Consider the following 21,871-nt stretch of genomic DNA (forward strand, 5'->3'; position numbering starts at 1 on the left):
TGGAACAGCAGAAATGAGGCTTTACTGTCAGAGGCCGACAGCACTGAACACAACAGCAGACTGGTGGCTAATAAACAGTGAATGATGCAGAAACAGATGTTTGAAGCTGTTCTTGGAGTACACTGAGAGAGAGAGAGCTGTGCAGGCAGGAACAGCCAAAGTCAGAGAGAATTCATGAGCATATTGATCAAACGTGAAGCAGAGTTTGGGTCTTCTTTTGCTGCTGCTTCACTCAGTTTTGGTTGGAGACAGATGAAACCTGCAGCTTCAGGATCTGTGAGCTGTCCACTTTCAGCCCCGACGGCGTGTACGTGTACGTGCCGTCGAGTGAACGATCCACGCTCTGTGTTTCCATCTTTGTGTGTTTAGCTGCTCTCATTTACTGTTTTAGCTGTTTGCTGCTTGTTGAAATAGTTTGTGAGCTTTAACCTGAGATTCTGGCAAAATACATTTATATTAAACATCGATTCAGGATTGAATGAATCAACATCGTTTTATTCAAATTAAAACCATTTAAATGGGAACATGAATTTTTTACAGCCGCCTCTAATGCTGGGTAATGTCAGCTGGTCCATGTGCAGCTGGCTGTGAGGCTCAGGGAGCGTCTACAAAGTGCAACACTGAAAGAACATCATCCATAAATATTGAGTAAGAACTGGACTCTCATACAGCGAGACTCAAATGCCTTTAAACATCAGCTTATCCTGCTGATCCAAGTCCAACACTGAGTTTGTAAAAACATGTTTGTCAATCATTTTGTTTGGTTTCTGAGGAAAAAGATTCAATAAGTTGCTGCTAATACACAACATTTCATCATATTTCCTCATAACCCTCTTTTGTCTGACCATTTGATCCCATTTGAATTTGCAATAAAGGATCCACAGAGTTTGGTGACAATAATGACAGTAGATGTTTGTGTGAAAGTGCTGGAAGCAAATGAGTGTGTGATGTTCTTTCAGTGTTGCACTTTGTAGACGCTCCCTGAGCACTGGTCTCACAGCCAGCTGCACATAGAGACCAGTGTTGTTAGTCCAGGTCAGAAGATGACTTGTTGGAATGAAAATGAGCTTGTAGTTTGTCTGCTTTAATAATGTGACTGGAAAAAGGTGTTGGACTTCAAATATGTCCATTTCTGTCACACTTCACCTTTAAAAGTGAAGCCATGTGGTTCCTGGAAGGAAAAACACGACTTTTTCAAGTCTTTGTCCTGTTTTTATGAGAAATGTTCGACTTTAATGTGAAACATTCAGAGTTTTTTCTCTTGTTGTGTTTGTTTGAAGCTGCTTCCTGTTGGCTTCAGCTGTTTGGAGTTTCCATTTTCTAAACTTCTACATTCTGAACCTTCTTCAGCTCTGAACAGATGATGAAACACTGAATGATTTCAAGCACTTTGTCTAATAAACTTACATCTTTCATTCTTTATACAGATTGTGGAGCTGTGGTTTGTCAGAGATCAGCTGTGATTATCTGGCAGCAGCACTGAAGTCCAACCCCTCCCATCTGAGAGAGCTGGACCTGTGGGGAAACAACCTGAAGGATCCAGGAGTGAGGCATCTGTGTGGTTTCCTGGAGAGTCCAGGATGTAAACTTGAAACTCTGGGGTCAGTCAGCATGTTTTAGTTGTGCTGAGATGAATATGATGTGAAAGTTGTGCTGACACTAAACTGCAGACATCAGGCTGATATTATACTGATCCACACTGAGGATCTTCATGGTAAAGTCTGTTTTCTTCTTCTCTGGTTTAGTCCATTGACTGCAGCAGAACAATGTTCACATTTCAAACCTTCAAAGAAGAAGAAAAATCCTCCACTGGAAAATTCACTGTGAAACTCTCAAACTCTTCATTGCACCTTAAAGTCTGTGTGACACTGAAATCCAAAGAAAAATGTGCGTTTGCTTTACAGACAGCAGTCCAACACAAACATACACACATCATCCAAAACACAGTCCAACATCCAAATCTCCTCCACTGCCAGCATGAATGATGGGAAAGAGAAGGAGGAACACTCTGACATTCAGGGTTAGAATGAGTTTCATCAAGCAGACTGTGAAGATCAAAGCTGCATTAGAAAGCTTACATGAATGAATGAGTGGACAGAAGTGGACAGAGATCATCTGAAGCACTTCAAAGGCTTTAAATCAGCACATTTCTCTTTATTCTTTATCAACTCTGTTAGTTTCTCTCAGTTTTCTGTGGAATGAAGCTAACAGCAGGCTAATAAGATGCTGACCAATAGGTTTCTATTAAAGGTTGTAATTTGTATATGAAAAAGTGCTTTGGCTCAGCAGGGATCAGCTTACAGGTAGAATACAGCTGCTGGATGGGATTAGCATGTCATAGCTATCTACCAAACTGCTAACTGGGGGATTTCAGGCCATCTATGGATCATTTTTGCTAACTGTTTATTCAGCTTAGGCTCACAGGGCTGCAGCCTGTGCCCTAGCTGTCATAGGGCAAGAGGCGTGGTCCACCTGCACAGGTGAGCAGTCCATCACAGGGCCAACAGAGAGACAGAGAAGCACTCCCTCACATCCACACCTACAGCCAATGTAGAAGCACCAATGAACCTAAGCAGCATTTCATTGGACTGTGGGAGAACATCCAACCTCCACAGAAAGGCCCAGCTGACCAACAAGCTTCAACCTACAACCTTCTTGCTCTAAGGCACTAGTGCTAACCACTTTTGCCCATTTCAGCCCAAATCCTGCATCTTCCTGTTTCTGACTCCAGGCCAGCTCCACTAACACTTTCTCATCAGACACTGCCACCTAGTGGAGGAAGTCTTAGTTCCATTTGAAGCTTCAGATTACAGTTAGTTCCTTTACAAAGAGGTGGAGGTGGTGGGGCCACAGCACCATCATCACTGAGTGCCATAGGACACTTAACCTTTGTTTCCATATGCTGGGAACTTCCTGTTGTTCCAAGGAGGACTGGAAAATGTGTGAAAATCTCCCAGTCACTTCCTCACAGCACACTTCAATCATTTCCCTCCCACAGCATCAGGACCAGGGCTTTTTCTCTCTTTGGTCCCACTAAGAGATTTCCACACAAACACCTCATCAGTGGGACTCTCAGAGCTACCAGCCCTTTGCTACAATCACAAAGCTCTTCATTGAAATCAATGATATCAAAGCTGGAATCAAATGAGTCCAAGTCTTCTGCTGATTCAGCATCACATTCATCTTTGCTCCTTGTTCTGCATCCCCACCATGGACTTCATTCCTTTCCAAGCCAGCCTTGAGTGTCCTTTATTCAGCTCATCCTCTGCTTTACTTTTACACCTGATTTTAGCTGCTTTATCTCTCTTTCAACAGGTTTCTGTGCCTCAATCTTTTTCTTCTCTCCCTCATAACAAGACAGCTTCTTCTGCCTGAGAACATGTTGGAGTGATTTACTAATCCAGGGCTGCTTATTGGGGAAAATACTTCCTGTTTGCAAAGTAATCCCCATTTTTCCCAGAAAGAAATGTCAGTAGAAATCGATGATCTAAGTGAGAACATGAGCCTTTCAAAAGTCCCAGTGGGTGCAGTCAAAGCAGTCCCTCAGTCCCAGTATAGAGTCTTTGGTCCAGACTGGAACAGCTGTGTGCCCAGTTTGAGCTCTCTTCAGTGCTGTGACCTGACAGACCCAGAGGGGCCATCACATCACATTTAGAAGCTCCCCTGATGGAGCCACAACACATGTCCAATACTTAGTCTGTCTTGTTGGACCAACTGGAAGAAATGATTCAAGGACTTAGTCACAGAACAGAGATTCAAATCTCCAAAATCCAACTGGCTGCATCAGGACATATAGTCTGAAACTCTGCACAGTTTCCTGTTTGAAGCTGCTTCCTGTTGGCTTCAGCTGTTTGGAGTTTCCATTTTCTAAACTTCTACATTCTGAACCTTCTTCAGCTCTGAACAGATGATGAAACACTGAATGATTTCAAGCTCTTTGTCTAATAAACTTACATCTTTCATTCTTTATACAGATTGTGGGACTGTGGTTTGTCAAAGATCAGCTGTGATTATCTGGCAGCAGCACTGAAGTCCAACCCCTCCCATCTGAGAGAGCTGAACCTGCACTACAACAACCTGAAGGATCCAGATGTGAAGCAGCTGTCTGATCTTCAGCAGAGTCCAGACTACAGACTGGAGACTCTGAGGTCAGTAGAGTGATGGAGTGAGTGGGTGGTGCTGTCAGCAGTATTGTACTAAACACAGTCAGTATGAAACAAAGATCCAGTGTTTCCTGTAAAGCTGCAGCTTCTCAGTGAAGCTGTGAGAGGAGAACGGTGACAGGCTTCAGGATTGGACACAAACACTTCCTGTTTCTCACCTTTATGGTCACCATAGTAACGGCTGACACGCTCTGATCAAACACTGTCAACAGCCAATCAGCTCTCTGAACAAAGCAGCACGCAGACCAATGACTGCATTGATTTCCAAGTTTAAAGCAGTGAAGAACACAGTCTGTAGGTGAGGAAGAATTTAGTGAGAGCAGATGTTTGGATGGAATTCCTCCAGTTAACAGCTGGAACCGTCCATCTGGATTGTTGGGCTTGTTGTTGGGGTTCCTACAGAGCTCAGAGTGGACACACCAAGGTTCTTCTAATGAATGAAAGTCCAAACTCAAACTAGGAGGGAAAAACATTTTCAGCAACTTCAATAAAAATCCAAAGATTAGAAAAAGTGAAGCAACAATGAGTCCTAGTACAGTCCCAGCACTGACGTCCCTGCTGCTCTTTATACTGGATGTGCTGCATCACTGACTGACAGCTGATGAAGAGTCTCTGGAAACACTCGTTTATCTCCTCTGCTCTTCCTCCTTCTCTCTGCAGGTGGTGATGATGGTAAACAGGACGGTGTGTGTGCTGAGAGAGGAGCAGCTGTGTCCTGATGATCCAGAGAGGTTGAAGCAGCAGCAGCTTGTGTGTAGAGACGCTCTGACTGGGCCATGTTACTGGGAGGTGGAGAGGAGAGCTTCATCCACCAGTGACTGACAGAGGAATGAAGTGCAGATGACTGTCAGTGCTGCAGAGTGAACTGCTCTGAGAACAGCTCCACTGTCAGACACAATGTAGAGTCCAGCATCAGCCCTGTGTGTCCCTCTGGATCTGACAGAGGATCATCAGTGTATCTGGACTGCTCTGCTGCTGCTCTGTCCTTCTACAGTCTCTGCACAGTCTCTGTCTCACTCTGGAAAGATTTTACAACTTGTTGTAATTACAGAACGTTAATATAATATTCAAACATGTGATCTTCTCTTTATTTCTGAATCTTTACCAAATAAAGAAAAACCAAACTAACAAACAGAAGCTGTCGTGTCCTTTTTCACCACATCTGTGAATCTTTTCTGTGTTTTTCCTCTTTTCCTCCTTCCTGCAGCTCCATCTTCATCATTCTGTGTCCAGTATATGTGAACACGTCCAAAGCATCTGAGCCTCATGTTACCCGTTTGTGTGAGTTACGCCTGTCGTTGTGTTGTGGTGTATAAATAAGGGGCAGGAGACAGCGCTGGATCTCTGAGTTCTTTACTCTCAATTTCTGCAACATCTGCAATATCTAGAAATGCAAACCTGTGAGCTGTGTGTGTTGTGCGTCTGCTCGGCCACCTCTCCTCCGGCCGTGCTGGAAGCAGCTGTGCGTTTGACAGTTTTATCGACTCGACAATAATCGAACAAATTAAATGTTCAAAAATATCAACTTAAGCACTTCAAAGTCAACAAAAAGCTTAAAACAATGAAATAATATTTCACTGACAAAACAACAGCTCATAAGAACGATACACAAAATAATACAGAAACAAACAAATAAAAGTTATTAACCAGGATCCATGTTTTTGTCACAAACACTGAATCAGCTGATTCACTCTTTATGTTTCTGAGTTTGTTTTGTGATTATAGTTCTGGTTTCTGTTTCTGTGTCTTCACTGTGTCCCACGTCTCCTTACTTTGGACTCTGTGTTATATTTCCTGTTTTACTTTGACAGTCCCGCGTTACTGTTTCCTGTCTCGTGTGTGTAATTGGTCCCAGCTGTGTTTCCCTCCTGTCTCCCGTTCCCTGATTACTAAACTGCGTCCACGCCGCCGGCGCTCCTCTCCACAGCTGGATTCCAGGATTTCAGAGCATCCAGCTGTGGTGAGTGATGGAGACACTTTCTCTGCTCCCTCAGTAATCAGGACAGTTTATTGAACATCAGAGGACATAAAGGACTGTTTTTCACCTGCCCGTTCTGAACCTGGACATTAAAGACTGCTGGCTTCAAGGACATTAATCCCAGTGTCAGCCAGCCAATAACAGCCTGTGTTTTTCAGCTCTTTAGGAGTCAGAAATGAGAAAGACACAGACTGCTAACCTCTCCCTGCAGGAAATAAGCTCCGCCTCTTCCTTTCCTGTATATGAGTGATTTGATTCTGACATGAGACACAATGAGTTTCCTGTTTATTGTGACTTAAAGCGAGCAGCAAAGACACTAAACTGTGTGTTTCCAGCTGAAGCTGCTTTTTGTGTTGCTCCCACAATCCTGTCTAAAACAGTCAGTGAGGAAAACTCAATGTGACTTCAGAGTGACAGAGGTAAGCGACTCATGTTGTAACTGACGTCAGACGCCGGAGATTTTGGCGTAAAATTAAAGCGAATGGTAGTTTAGAATTGAACAAATTCCTTTAAGCTTCAGTATTACCAAATACACTTATCAATAGTCTTCAAACTAACAATATTTGTCTAAATCATCTCCAACACCCTGGAGAACAACGGGGAGAGTTTAGAGGCTCTCCAAGATTACATTGATCAGTGCTTCCAGGATCTTGTGATGAAGAAGGCTCAGAGTGCAAAACCTTCATCAAAACCCACCTGAAGCTGCTGGAGGACACGGTGAAGAACATCGCCTTTGATAGAGTGCATCGCATCGGCCCCATGCGGGCTGCGACCGGGAGACCACGTCCTACTGTGGCCAAGTTCGGCCACTTCAAACAAAAGGAACAGGTGAAAAGTCTCCGTGTCCATCGGTGTTTCTCCACGTCTCTCTGCCTTCTTCGTGTCATCTCTGTGTTTCCCTGCTGCCCTCATGTTTTCTGCTTTGTCTGTTAGTTCTTCCCAGTTTAGGTTGATGTTCGCTTCTTCCCTCACCTTTGTTATTTTCACTGTAAATAAATCTCCACTCGCATCTCCACCGCCGTCTGCATCTTGGTCCTCATTCACTCCACCACACGACTGCTGCCCCAGCCGTGACAACTTTTGATGTTTCCTCTACATTTACCTTTAAAAATTATTTACTTTACCTTCTTTGGTATCATTTGGTATCAGATGGCCGACTTCTAAATGGCCACCATGGTCACCACCGAACTTGAGGAGTTTGCCCCCTCACATATACTAATGTGCCACAAACAGGACTCTAATATCACCAACCATTCCCATGTTATTACGGTGTATCCATATAACTGGCCCACCCTGTACAGTTATGCTTTCATGTTGACATACTGTATTAACACAATTCAGGGAGGATTCTAGGATCAGAGCTTCGGGGGGCTGAGCACCCAGAGAGCTGCCCAGCCAGCCAAGATACACTTTACTCGTCACAATGAGACTTCTTCCCCGTCTCTGTCCCTGCATCCTCCCTGTCCTCATGTTGTCTTCGCCTCCTTTATCAGTCATCATAATTTTACCGTCTCTGTGCAAGTCTGCAAATTTCTTTATTAAATCAAAAGATTATTAAATCCATCAAGTCTCTCTGTGCCTGGGTCCTCGTCACAAAACATGACATCACTGTTTTGTACTTTTTAACAATTTAATCCCACATTTGTGAAAGAAAAGCAAAACACTTTTTTGAAAAGTCTGTAACAAAACCATCAAATCTGATCAAGGTTATTTAAATGCTGCCAAAGAAGAATGGATTGGAATAAAAAAAATACATATCCTAACCTTAATTACTGGAGGAGAATAATGAATGATGCTCATAGTGAGTAAGAAGTAAACTGAGTGCATATTTTGGACAGAGATTCACTTTTAATGTGTTTGTATAATATAATACAGATGCATAAAAACACTCCTGAAACAGAATAAATTATTACAAATAAGTTATTACAAAATATTAAAAAATATTATGGATACTTTTGTTGTTAAAATGTTACCTCTCAACCAAGTTCTGCCTTTTATATTTTTAGTAGTGTGTCACACAAACAGGAAATATTGTCAAAAAAAAGTAAGTAAGTGCTGAAGCACCCCAAAAATGAACCAAAGCACCCCAAAAATGAACCAAAGCACCCCAAAAATGAATCAAAGCACCCCAAAAATGAACCAAAGCACCCCAAAAATGAATCAAAGCACCCCAAAAATGAACCAAAGCACCCCAAAAATGAACCAAAGCACCCCAAAAATGGGCTAAAATCGCCCCTGTTAACAAATAATAGCCCAACAGTCACTTTTATGCTTACTGTAGCTGTTAGCTAAAAACACTAATTTAGCCTAGTTTGCCCTGAATTCAGCTTTGACAGACATGATCGACTGTTTCCAGTAGAATTCCTCGTTGTCATCTTGTTCCCTCTCAGAGCCCCGTATGCTTGCAGAGACCCCTACAGTAGGGAAATGTGCCAAAGAACGTCCAAAACATTGCATTTTAGGTTTATTTATGCCTTACACACAATCCCAACACTTTAGCTAACTTAACAACTTTGGCTAAAGTCTATAGTTAGTCTTACTCGTTTGTACAACATTTCTGGATCGCCACTGTTTGAAATGATATGACATATGACTCTCACTGAAACAGCAAACTTTGTAGAAAACAACACTTCTGATTCTCTATCTAGCTGTTTGGTCACAGCTGTAGATTACATTATAAGTGGTTGTTCACTCTTGTCAATAATTACATTTCTAAATTCTATTTGTGCAGTTACATGTAAACAAAGTCCAATATTGTATCTAAATGATTGTGTTATGGTGGGACAGTTTCCAAATTTGTTGTATTATTGTACTAGGTATGACTGTGCAAGAGTTATCTTATCTTCCTTGCTTGCACCACACTCTTTGCAGAAATGGTGCACAGCAGCACTGCATCATGTTATTGTGTTGTATAATATACCAGAACTAATACAAAGCAACATCCATGTACACTATAGGTCCATGCCAATGTGCCCAAATGGGACCTCCATAAATGGTAAGGGGCGCAAAGGCACTTTAAGACCAGTGGGCACACCATCGGTGCATATCCGCTCGGATGCTTTTTTCTATTCATTTATTTCCCTGTTTATTTATCGATGCACAAAAGCAATTATCTCAGAGACACCATCCTCTTAACAGAGACTCAAATCAGGAACCTGCAGATTATTAGTCAGCAGCTTTAACTTCCTGTCTTTGTCTCACTAAACCTTCCACGTGGAAACTTGAGCTGCCCACTCAAGCACAGTAGGCTTTAACTGGCTCTGCTCAAGTCACTTCAGTATCTGAGAAACTGTCTCGATGCATGCCAAAGAACACTTTGACAATACGCTTGTGTTGAGTCAAATCCACCACAAGCATATTCTATGGCAGTTTAATTCCACTCCACATAAAAATAGTCACGTATTATTTCCCCCCACCACACTTCCTGCCAGTAGCTGGTGCCCCCACCCACAGTGCATTAGTGGTTCTCTGTGTTTAGTGGCTCACTCTGGGCGGCTGCTCGGTGGGGCCCGGCCCCCTGGCTCTGTTGGGCCTGTGCTGCGGGTGGGGTGCCCTCAGGTCTCGGCCCTCTGGGCCCATTTACTGTGTGCTGCTCAGTGACATTTAACAACACCTGCAAAGCCAGGCTTCTACCTTTCTACCTATAAAACCCAGAGAGCAGCCAAATGGCTGGTAGGCTTTTAGCTAAGCTTTAGCTTCAGCCAAGTGGAAGCTAAATTGGCTAGTCATTCATATGTAAATTAGGTTGTTACCTGGGAATTCTGGAGGGAGGGGAGTGGGGGTGTGTGATTGAGGGCGTGGGGGAGCTGCTAAAAGCTGTGCACTTCCTTTTGTGTTTCATCTTGATGCATTCTCAATCATCCAGGGAAATAAATCTCCAAAAGTCACCAACTTGGAGTGTTTCAGTTTGCCATCTTAGGGAGAAATCAACACACATGGGTGTATGTCCTTTGTTGCTGAGATTTATTGATAAAAACAGTACAAAAAACCAACCATTTGTACACATATTTACAAATAATAATAAAAAGCGAGTGAGTACATTTCAACATTTTCAGCAATCACTCACAATCCTGGCACTGCCATGGTATCTGTAGTCTGCATTTACCACATGTGTATCTGTTGCAGTGAACACATCGCACAGTGGCATGATTGTTCTTGCATTTGTGTTTGACCTGACACATGGCTCTTTTTCCAGGGCTAGGTGTGGAGGGTTGTGTCCAAAGCAACTGTTCTTTTCTTGCCTTCTTCGCAGCTACATGAGAGTGAGCCAGCTCTCTTGCAAGCTCCACCAGGAAGTCCACCGTCTTTCCTTCGTCCCGGTGCATGCTTGATACAGCACATGTGCATTCAGTGCTGCCATGTCAATCATGTTATAAAACACGGCAACTGGCCAGCACCGTGTTCCTCTGCGGACAGTGTACTCCCGAACCATCTGGTCCATCACATCCACGCCACACTTTGTTTTGTTGTAAAGTGTGACAGTGTTTGGCTTCCTTTTGGTGGTGTTATCAGTCTGAACCACGCTGTGCATGCTGCTAAGAATATAGACTGTCTTCTTCCGTTTGGCCGCATACGCCGTCAGCATGGCAGCAGAGGTTGAAAACACCTAAGAAATAAGATAAATTGTTATTTCCATAGCCCTTTTACACACAATGAAACACATAAACATAGAACCACAAAAGACCTGCAACATACCTGAGTGGTGAATTCATTGCGATCTGTCTGTCTAGTGGATTGAGGAATTTCCCTGCGAATCTTGTTGACTGTGCCGAGGATGGTGGTTTTTCGTCTAAGAAGTTTTTGCGCAAGTGAAAGCGATGTGAAAAAATTGTCCGTGGTAACATTTCTGCCCTTGTCTAGGAACCATCAGCCTCATCACTACATTTTCAGAAAGTCTCTCCCTAGTGGGACGATTGGGGTCCTTGCCAAGATATGGGAAGACATTGCAAATGTACTTGGATTTTAGGTCGCAAGCCACCCAAAACTTGATCCCAAACTTGTCAGGTTTACTTGCAATATACTGCAGGAAACAGCACCGAGTCTTTGATGGGAAAAGCTGTTCATCAACGGTGATATGTAGACCAGGGTTGTAGCACGTGATGCAGTTGGTGACAAATGATCCCCACACACTGGAAATTGCAGCGAACTTATCAGTCTTTGCTCGATCACTGCGGGTGGACTTGTCATCAAAGCGTAGGTGTTGCATGATGTCTTGGAAGCGGTTCCATGCCATAGTTCCAATGATCTGTGGGTTTCCCAGGTTTGCTGACCAGCAGTCACGTAAAGATGGAACCCTGTTAACACCCCGCAAGATGACAATTGCAATAAATGCCATTAGTTCAGGGAGGTCCATGAACCAATGAACATGCTCCGTTTGCTGTGCATGTTGAATAGTCCATTCTTGAATGCTATGAAGCATGTCAAGAGTGATGAAACACAGGAAGCTCTGAAGGCGACTCGAGATACTTCTCCTGGCCTTAGCCGTTGGCTCTCCATCTGCAGCGTACGCTTCTATTGGGGTGAAAGGGAGACAGGTCCCCACCTGTTCTTCATGCCACACTGTGCCATCTTTCGCTGTCTCAGTCCCCAAACAAGCTCTCTTTTTAGGTGCAGAAGCAGTCTCCTCATCTGCAGTGTGAACAAATTCAAATTGTGAGCAATGGGAAGGTCAAACAAAATCACAAATGCATGCATAGATACTAATTATAATTCCAGTATCTCCTCCTCTGTATCAGAATAATGTCTGAAATATCTTACTTACTAACTACATCCACTTACTTGTTTGAAATGAAATAGGAAATTCGATTTCCAAAAAAGCACAGCACCGACAGATGTTACAGAGTTACAGAATATTATATATATACATACACACACACACACACACACACACGCACACACACACACACACACACACACACACACACACACACACACACACACACACACACACATATATAAATACAGAGACAATATAAATAAAATATACGAAGGGGATAAATAGAATAAATAGGAATAAAAAATAAAAATACAAGTGAATTGCACATTTCAAGTATTGAGGTCTATTGCACTGTTGACTATTTACAAAAGTATTGCACAAAAGGTATTGCACAGTGAGGTGAAGAGGCACTACAGCTTAGTTGTTCCCCCCTCCTTTGTCCTCCTGTTTCCCCTCCCTCTCCCCTCCAGAGAGGAGTTAAACAGTCTGATGGCGTGTGGGACAAAGGAGTTTTTAAGTCTGTTAGTTCTTGAATTTGGGAGAAGCAACCTGTCACTGAACAGACTCTTCTGGTTGTTAATGGCCGTGTGCAGAGGATGTCTGGCATTGTCTATAATGTCCATCAGTTTCTTTAATGTCCTTTTCTCTGCCACTGTCACCAGAGTGTCCAGCTTCATGCCGACCACAGAGCTAGCCCTCCTGATCAGTTTCTCCAGCCTGGATGAGTCCCTCTTTGCTGTGCTGCTCCCCCAGCACACCACAGCATAGAAAAGTACTCCAGCAACCACCGACTGGTAAAACATCCTCAGGAGCTTCCTGCAGATGTTAAAAGACCTCAGCCTCCTGAGGAAGTACAGTCGGCTTTGGGCTTTTTTATACAGGTGCTCTGTGTTGCATGACCAGTCCAGTTTATTGTCCACCCACAGCCCGAGGTACTTGTACTTGTTGACCACCTCCACCTCCTCCCCCTCTATCTGAACCGGCAGTGGACCTGCTCTAGACCTCCCGAAGTCCACAACCAGTTCCTTAGTCTTTGAGGTGTTGAGTTGCAGGTGGTTTGTGTGACTCCATGCGACAAAGTTCCTCACCAGACTTCTGTACTCCTCTTCCTGATCATCCCAGATACACCCCATGATGGCCGTGTCGTCTGCAAACTTCTGAATATGGCATAATTCAGAGTTGTAGCAGAAGTCAGAGGTGTACAGGGTGAAGAGAAGAGGGGACAGCACAGTTCCCTGTGGTGCTCCTGTGCTGCTGACCACAGTGTCAGACGTGATGTCCTTCAGCCTGACGTACTGTGGTCTGTCGGTGAGGTAGTCGGAGATCCAAGCGACCAGGCAGGGGTCCACCTCCATCCTGTTCAGTTTTTCCTGAAGCATACAGGGCCGGATGGTATTAAAGGCACTGGAAAAGTCAAGAAACAGGATCCTGACCGTGCCTTTTCCCCCATCCAGGTGTGAGTGGGCTCTGTGTAGGAGGTACAGGATGGCATCCTCCACTCCGACACCCGCCTTGTATGCAAACTGTAGTGGGTCCTGGGCATGTTGTACCTGTGGTCGGAGGAGGTTGAGGAAGAGCCGCTCTAGAGTCTTCATAAGATGTGACGTCAGTGCCACCGGTCGGAAGTCATTCAGCTCATTGGGCCGGTTCTTTTTGGGGACCGGGACGATGCAGGATGTCTTCCATAGGGCGGGCACTCTCCCCAGTCGCAGACTGAGGTTGAAGACTCGTTGCAGCGGCTCCCCAAGTTCAGCAGCACACGCCTTTAGCATCCTAGGACACACCTTGTCTGGGCCTGCTGCCTTTCTGGGGCGAAGATTCCTCAGTTGTCTCCTGACCTGATCCACTGTGACACTGGGAGATGTTTGGGAGGAGGGGAGGGGGGGAGATGTCTTGCTGCTGAGAGAGGGATTGGAGGAGGGGGGTGTCATGGTGTCAGGAAGGGGGGGAAGCGAGGGAGGTAGGAGAGTGGGGATTGGACTCTGTAGTGAAGGTGAGGGTGGGGGGGGGGTTGTGGGCTGGTCAAACCTGTTGAAGAAGTTGTTGAGTTCGTTTGCCTTCTCCACAGTCCCCCCCCACTGTGCTTTTCTTGGTGTTGTGGCCTGTGATGGTTTTCACACCATTCCAGACCTCCCTCATATTGTTCCTCTCCAACTTCTGTTCCACCTTCCTCCTGTAGGTGTCCTTTGCTTCCCTCAGGCAGCGTTTCACCTCCCGCTGTGCTGCTTTCATCTCCTCCTTCACTTTGCTCCTGAAAGCCTTCTTCTTCATGTTGAGGACAGCTTTGACTTCCTGTGTTACCCACGGTTTGTTATTAGGATAACACCGTACCGTCTTAGCAGGGGCGACCGTGTCCACACAAAAGTTGAGGTAGTCTGTAAGACAGTGTGTCGCCCCCTCTATGTCCTCACCATGTGGGCTCAGGAGCACATCCCAGTCTGTGGTGTCATAACAGTCCCTCAGAGCATCCTCCTTTTCTGGGGTCCATCTCCGGATGGAGCGCGTTGTGACAGGCTGCCTTTGGACGAGGGGTGTGTATTGTGGCTGTAGGTAAACCAGGTTGTGGTCTGACTTCCCTAGTGGGGGGAGGGGGGTGGCTCTGTATGCATCTCTCACATTAGCATATAGTAGGTCAATTGTCCTGTTGCTCCTTGTGGGACAATTCACTAGCCTAGTTACTGCATATTATTGGTTGTTGCTGTGGGTTCCCCACTGTGTTGGTTTTTCCTTGTGTTTTTCAGCAGATGATGAAATAGATTTTCAGTATGTTTTCTCTCTTCCTCTCCATCTATTTCTCTTCTTCTCTATTTTTCCCTCTTCTTCTGTTAACTTTCTCCCCAGCTTATCTTTTTTCTTCTTTCCTGACCCCCGTTCTGATTCTAATGACTCAAAATAAAGTAAAATCATCATCAAATATGACTATCAAGTGGACCAGTATAGCAAAAACCATAATGGTGGCAGAGGCCACAGAGCCAAGTGGAGGATTTTCAACGTTCAAACCAGATAAAAAACAGAAATTAAATGGTGTTAAAAGCCATGAATTAAGGCAATTCATTCACAACATAATTACAAGTTTTACTGGACGTTAATATTTTTCTCTTTTTTCAGTGCAAAACAAACTAACAGTACACATGATGCTGGCAAGTTAAAATGTCAGTGTCTTTTATAGATAGCATGTCTAGCATCATAGTTTTATAGATCACGTAGTCAGGGTAAAAACTCCATCTCTGATTATTATTGTACATGACTGTGACATGCAGTGGCCTCAGCATCATGATGAAGGCGACCGGAGGAGATAGTTTGGTAGACATCGATGTTTTGCCGATGAAGGCTCATGTAGCGGTCCTCTTTGTCCTAAACAACAATTTACACTGTCATTTACATTTAATTAAAGTGCAGCTTAAAACACAGACATAATGCACTGCAGCCTCGGCACAATTAAGTGTAAAACAGAACTATGGAAAACTCACAAACATCTGGCGAGTTTCAGATCCTGTTAAGTTAGTTAGACCTGATCTGTTTTCTCTGTTAGGATAAAAACATCAGAGGTCATGGGGTGAAAAATACCTCAAAAACAAGACTCGCTATGTCTACAACTAATGTGTGGTGTTTGAAAAGAACCTATGAGATACTTTGAACACCACAGTGGCTGCTGTATGCAGTAATGTGCTCAAGTGATTTCAAAGGGTCATTTCATGAGTTTAAGTGCGTCAGTAAAAGTTTTCACCTGCGAGGATTTCTCCTCAGGCTGTAACCACAGGTTATCACAGCCACACTGATGAGTGAAGCAGCAGCAGAAATGATGGGAACTGTAGCCATGAACTTCATGCCAGAAGAATCTCCATCGTCTGTTGAATGTTGCCACACACACACAAAAAAACTTCATTTTGAAAACATGAAAAGTCACGAAATTTGCATTAACCTGTTATATTAAAGTGGAAAACATGTTTATCTTTTCATTACATTAGAGTTACAATTGCATCATTCAAACATTTCACTGATGAAATAACACCAAAGTTGTGATTGGAGCAGTTTTATAATGAAATTTTAAACAAATTAGCCAGAAGAACAGCTTAAAAACATTCCAGATGTTCATCTCCTGACTGAAACCTTTCATTAATCCGCTGCAGGCGGGAATGACGACCTCAAACCATGTATGACAGAAAAGAAAGTGTTAACGCAGTTCCAAACATCCACCTTGAATCTGCGGTGTGGGTATAAATAGAAAATGTTTTTACCTCTCACAGTCACACTGAGATGGAGAACATACAATCCACCACGAAATCCACACTCACAGGTGTAGTTCCCACTGTCTTCAGATGTTAAGTTGAGCAGGTGGAGAAACACAGTCTCATTTTCTTTGATCAGTGTGAACCTGGAGTCACAGCCATGAATAAAGCCTCGGTCGTAACGATAGAGCAGACGACGCTGTTCTCCTCGGCTCCTCTCTGTGCTGATCTCACACAGTATCATCACAGTAACATTCAGAGTTGTTTTGCTGCATATTTGAGTGGAATCGGGTTTCTTTCCAATTGTCTTCACAAGAGTCTCTATAAATTGTTCCAGTTAAAATGAAACAAAATCGGGATTATAGTTTCTATATATTTGTTGTTGTGGGAAAATCAATCACATATATTATTTCACTAACCTAACTAAAGCTTTCTTCTTAAACACCTGGCTTTACAGCTTTTCTTTTTTAATTATATATATTTACCTTCACTGCTAAAAACCACAAGCAGAAGCAGGAGAAAGCAGAGTTTCCGTGCAGTCATGCTGGTGAGGAAGTAACTGTGGCTGACAGTGTGAGGTAGACTACATTGAAAGCAGGAAGACTTGCACCCTCCTTATTTCACCTCTTGTGTCTACACTGAAACTTTTACTATGTCTAAAATAGAAGTGCATAAAAGTGGAAGGACAGTAGAAGGTAAACCACCAACATTGTTTAAGCCAGACTGATCTCTCTGTTTATCTGGATGGACATTGTGTTCAAATTATGATGAGATGTTTGTTCAAAAACAAAACTAGTCTGATACAAAGAGTCATGTTTGCCACAGTTTATTGTGTTTGTATTGTATTAAATCTGAGAGCCTGAGTTGGAGTATTATGACTGAATGGTCTCCATTACTGGGAAACAACTATCCAGTGTGAAAAGATGGACGTTTATTATAATATATGAATATTATTATATTAGTATGTCACCTAAAGTTTTATATACTTTAAAATGTTTCATAGAGCTTTATTATCCACTCCCACAGTTCCTGCGCTTCTTGCTGAGCGTGTCTTGTTGTCGTGTTGATGGTTCACTGAGATGATAGTCTGGTAGGAATCACTCGATGGCTGCTGAAGGTTTGTATAGGGCTGATCTGGCTCATCGTCATCCTTTAGAAAAGTGAAATATTTTAGGTATTAATCAAGTTCAACCCGGTCTACCCACACACTCTATTGATCTTTAAATCTCTCCATCTGTTGCCTGGATTATTTAATGTTTCTGCTCATTTCTGTAAGAGCTTCTTCACAAAATAAAGGACACTGAAGTTGGCACTAATAGTATTATAACACTAATCTGTAATTATCTATATAAGTAACATCCTAAAACATAAATGTACATGTTTTACCAAGTCTGCCAGAGCTCATATTATATTTTTACATGCTGTAGTGCCATTTTTGGGAGCATTTCAAGTTGATATACATCAATACAACCATTATAGCCCAAATTCTAATTATATGTCTGCATTAAGTGCACAGTAATTACATAAATTGCAAAAAAATGCAATAAACTACCAAAAAATTGAAAATCGTTTTTGTTTTTTAACATATATTTCTAGTTAGAGAAATTTAAGAGGCTTATCTCTCAAAACTGTAAATACAAAATAGTTGCACAAAATAGTTTCCCACCACAGGAAATTTATTTTGAGTGTCTTCATAGTTTTATTTCTGAAACACACCAATTTTTATATAATGCAGGAAAAACAAAAATAAATATTATAATGCAAAATTAATCATCAAAATAAACTATTTCCCGCAGTGCAATATGAGTTCTAAGCATCCCAGAAACGACACAGAAAGTCATAAAGTCAAACATAACTTTTAAAAACACCAGTATAGGCTCATAAGGCCCTGATGGTAAAAAACTACATTTCTGCAAACTTTTAACTAGCTGCTGCAATAAATTGCTCACCAAACCGTTGGGATTTTCAGGTACAGACACTCCAGATGTTCCTGACCTTAAGCAGCCACGTTGATAAGAAAGGATGTCAGCATTAGTGTAACACTATTCACATTCAAACAGAGAAAAATCAAGTAAGAACATCTACATTTATATTATCTTCTCTCTTAATAATGATAATTATTTTTGGAAGGATAAAAAGTGTTCATTCTAGACATGATGTTTAACATACACCGAATTCTCATTTATTGAAATGTGATGTTTCCTTTTACTTTCTCTACATCTATATCATCTTTGAATTACTGCAGCAAAAATAGTCTCACCCATTACTTTTCCTCCAGTAGATAAATCCCACGATAACTCCAGTTATAAAGATGATCACAACACCGGGCAGATAAACGGAAAAAGATTTGTCTGCTGAAGTGTGGGCCTCGTTTGTGTCTAAATCATTGAAAAGATGCATTTGTCAGTAAAATCATATACTTTCATTTCCTGGAAATCAAAACACAAATCAAACACAGTTTACGTCTACTGAAACTCTGAGTGAAGTAATGAAACCCCAGTTTTATAACCACAGAGCTTTAAATATTGTCACTGTACTCTTTTCTTTTGTCTTCTTCTTCTTTTGCATCTTTTCTGAATATTACTATGAACTGAAATTGGTCCAACTGCTTATATACATTCACTGGCCACTTTATGAGGTATACTTGTTCAGGGTGTAACACAAATATTTCAGTGTTCATTTCATTTGTCAATCACATGTCAGCTTCATCTTCCTGGTTAAATAAAGGTTAATAAAATAATAAAATGTCAGCAAATCAATGCTCAAACAGAGCAACATGGCACATGTTACTGGTCCCAGTGCTTCACAAACTGCTGATCTGCTGGGATTTTCACACACAATCATCTCTGTTCACAGACAATGGTCTGAAAAATAGAAAATATCCAGTGAGCTGTGATTCTCTGGGTAAAAATGCTGTTTACACATCAAACCTTGAGGCAGAGCGGACCACACTGGATATCACTGCTGTCCTCTAACAACAGCAAGCTGAGGCTACAGTTTGCAAGTCTGGACAACAGAAGACTAAAAAAACGATGCCTTGCCCGATGAGTTGATTTCTAACAGTTCAGACTGCTGGTGGTGTAATGCTCTGTGAAGGATTTTCTTTGCAAACTTTGGACCCTGTAGTGACCACTGAGCATCATTTAAACACCACAGCCTGCCTGAAGGTTGTTGCTGACCACATTCATGTCTTTATGCCCAAAAAATACCCATCGTCTGATGGCTGCTTCCAGCAGGATACCACACCATGTCACGGCGCTCAAATCATGTACGGCCTGCGCAGTCACCAGATCTCAATCCAGCAGAGCACCTTTGGGATGTGGTGGAACGGAAAGTTTGCTTCAAGTAAGAGCAGCTGACGAATCTGCAGCAACTGTGTGATGATGTAATTTCAATATGTCTTGAGAATCTTTGAGGAATGTTTTTAGCGCCTTGTTGTGCCACAAAAAATGAAGACATGTTTGATGGCTGAAGGTGGTCCAACTCGGTTCAAAGATGTACCTGATAAATGAGTCAGTGAGAGTATTTAAACTGCTGTAAGTGAAAATAAGAAGAAAAGAAATGAACAAATTACAAGAATAAAAAACACATAAGCAGGTCAATACAATGCTAACACAGTGCTGAATAACTGTGTCAGATAAAGAAACCAAAATGCATTTACCTTCCACAGTGACACTGATATGGACAATATATGTCCCTTCAGTGTTTGTACACTCACAGGTGAAGTTCCCACTATCAGCTGGTGTTAAACTGGTCAGCTCCAGAAAGGCAGTCTGATTTTCTTTTGTTATTGAGAACCTGGGGTCACATTCCTGAGTAACGTTCTCTCCGTGTCGATACAGCAGATGACACTCTCCTCCTGTGTCCCTCTGTCTTTTGATCTTACAGATAATCAAAACAATAGTAGTCTGACTTTCCTTGTTGCAAATCCGAGTGACATCGTGTTCTCTCCTGACTGTCTTCACAACAGTCTCTGTAAACAGGGACAGCAAAATACGGTAAATACAAGATTCAGCCTGTGTCAGAGAGGACTTTAGTTTCTATATTTTGTGAATGTTAAACCATCTTTTTAATCCCATAATAATGTGTTTAGTTTAAACTAAAAGCAAGGAGGTTATAAATTTAAAAATATTAATAATGCATAATGAAAATAGTTTCCTTGTATTACCTTCAGCATCATGGGACACAGCTAGTGGTAACAGCAAAATCAAGCAAAGTTTTGATACGTCCATGCTTGTTAACATGTCTGTAAGCCACCGACAGTGAAGAGGAAGATGTGCGGAAAGAAACAAGCTGAAGCTTTCCTGGCTAAGCAGACGTCAGACTGTTGCCCTTCACGGGGCAAGTGTGAAATGATGTAAAAAGGAAGTGTACTGACAGGACTTTCATATTAAAAGGCTGTAAAGTTGAAACACTGTGCGAGCTCCCACACAAAAAGAAAACAAGCTAATTTTTCTTTATCACAGAGGAATTATTACACTGCTAACTGTCATGTTCGCTGAAACTGAAGGATGGATAATATTGTAAAAGTAACAACAAAACTACCATTTATCATAACATTATAAGCATTTTAAACTAAAATAGCGTGTTACGTCATCAAACCGCTTCATCCAATCACTCAGATACTTACAAAGTTTTGACCGCATTACCTTTAAAATTTGTACGAAGATGAGCATAAAATGAATAAAACTGACATGCTTGCATTTGTTGTGTAGTGCAACAGGTGTATGTGGCTGAGGGATTCCCATGATGCAATGCGTATTTCTTCTTCAGTCACCTTTCCTACTCACTGTGTGTTAATGCAGCTCTCTGCATTGAATCGAATTGAATTGAATTGCATTGCATTGAATTGAATTGCATTCCTCAAGGCCCAGGCTGCTGCTGGCAGCAGGTGCTGCCATTGAGCTCGACACATACCTCGGAGAGGCCCCAAGCCCTCGTGAAGACAGTCCTCTGAAGTACTGGGGTGTCAACAAAATCAGGTTCCCCACTTTGGCTAAAATAGCCTGTAAATAGCTCTCAGCCCCATGTAGCAGTGTGGACAGTGAAAGGCTTTTTAGCTCAGTGTCACACATTATAGATGAAAACAGAAACAGTCTGACTGCTGATGATGCAGAAAAGCTACTTTTCTTAAAAAACCCTGCCACTCACTGTTTCTCTCCATTTAGTGAGTCATCTTAGACTTGATGTTAATACCTACCTCAGTTGCACTGACTGCCACAGTTCTATGTCGGTGGATGTTGTTAGTTTATTCACATATTGTGCACTAAATGGCAAAGATGTTTATTAATGCCCCTTGTGTTGTCCAAAGCGGCAGAGTTTAAAATAAACTGAAAAATACTTGAGTTGCACTGTCACTGTTTAAATTTTTTTATAATTATTTATTCTGTAATATGTTGCATACAACATGCTTTTATTTTAAATAAATGTTCTTAATTCCAAACCAGTCCCTTGTTTGTTTGTTGTTAAATTATAGGACTAAAGCTGTTACCTGTAAATTTAAATCATGTTTTTATTAAGTACTCGGTATCAGCGAGTACTGAAATGCAAGTACTCGTACTCGTTTCCAAAAAAGTGGTATCGGTGCATCCCTAATCTGAGGTAAACATTTTGCTTTTCATTTGACCCCTGACCTGTCTGCTGTAATGCAGGAGGCAGGTTTATGACCTATACTGCAGACAGACACCACAGGAAGCCTTCCTCCATGTTTTCTTTACAGTAATTGATTCAGCCAGTTTAAGTCTCCTTTGTTTTTGTGCATTAGATCACTGTGTGGGTTGTGTTG

The 21,871-nt window shown here is 42.2% G+C and overlaps 1 protein-coding gene across 1 annotated transcript in view; it reads left to right on the plus strand.

Annotated features, from left to right (window-relative positions):
• The window catches only part of LOC146682033 (NACHT, LRR and PYD domains-containing protein 3-like), a 356,929-nt gene that overhangs the window by 53,175 nt on the left and 281,883 nt on the right, over window positions 1-21,871 (plus strand). The window contains exon 3 of the mRNA XM_085448813.1: window positions 1,428-1,601. Coding sequence (XP_085304939.1) covers window positions 1,428-1,601 — 174 coding nt within the window. The remainder of the gene's footprint in view (window positions 1-1,427; window positions 1,602-21,871) is intronic.

The sequence above is a fragment of the Copadichromis virginalis genome, linkage group LG23 (assembly GCF_057382275.1).
Source record: "Copadichromis virginalis isolate Kocher_CV1m ecotype Utaka linkage group LG23, C_Virginalis_male_GT1.1, whole genome shotgun sequence".
Taxonomy (NCBI): Eukaryota; Metazoa; Chordata; class Actinopteri; order Cichliformes; family Cichlidae; genus Copadichromis; species Copadichromis virginalis.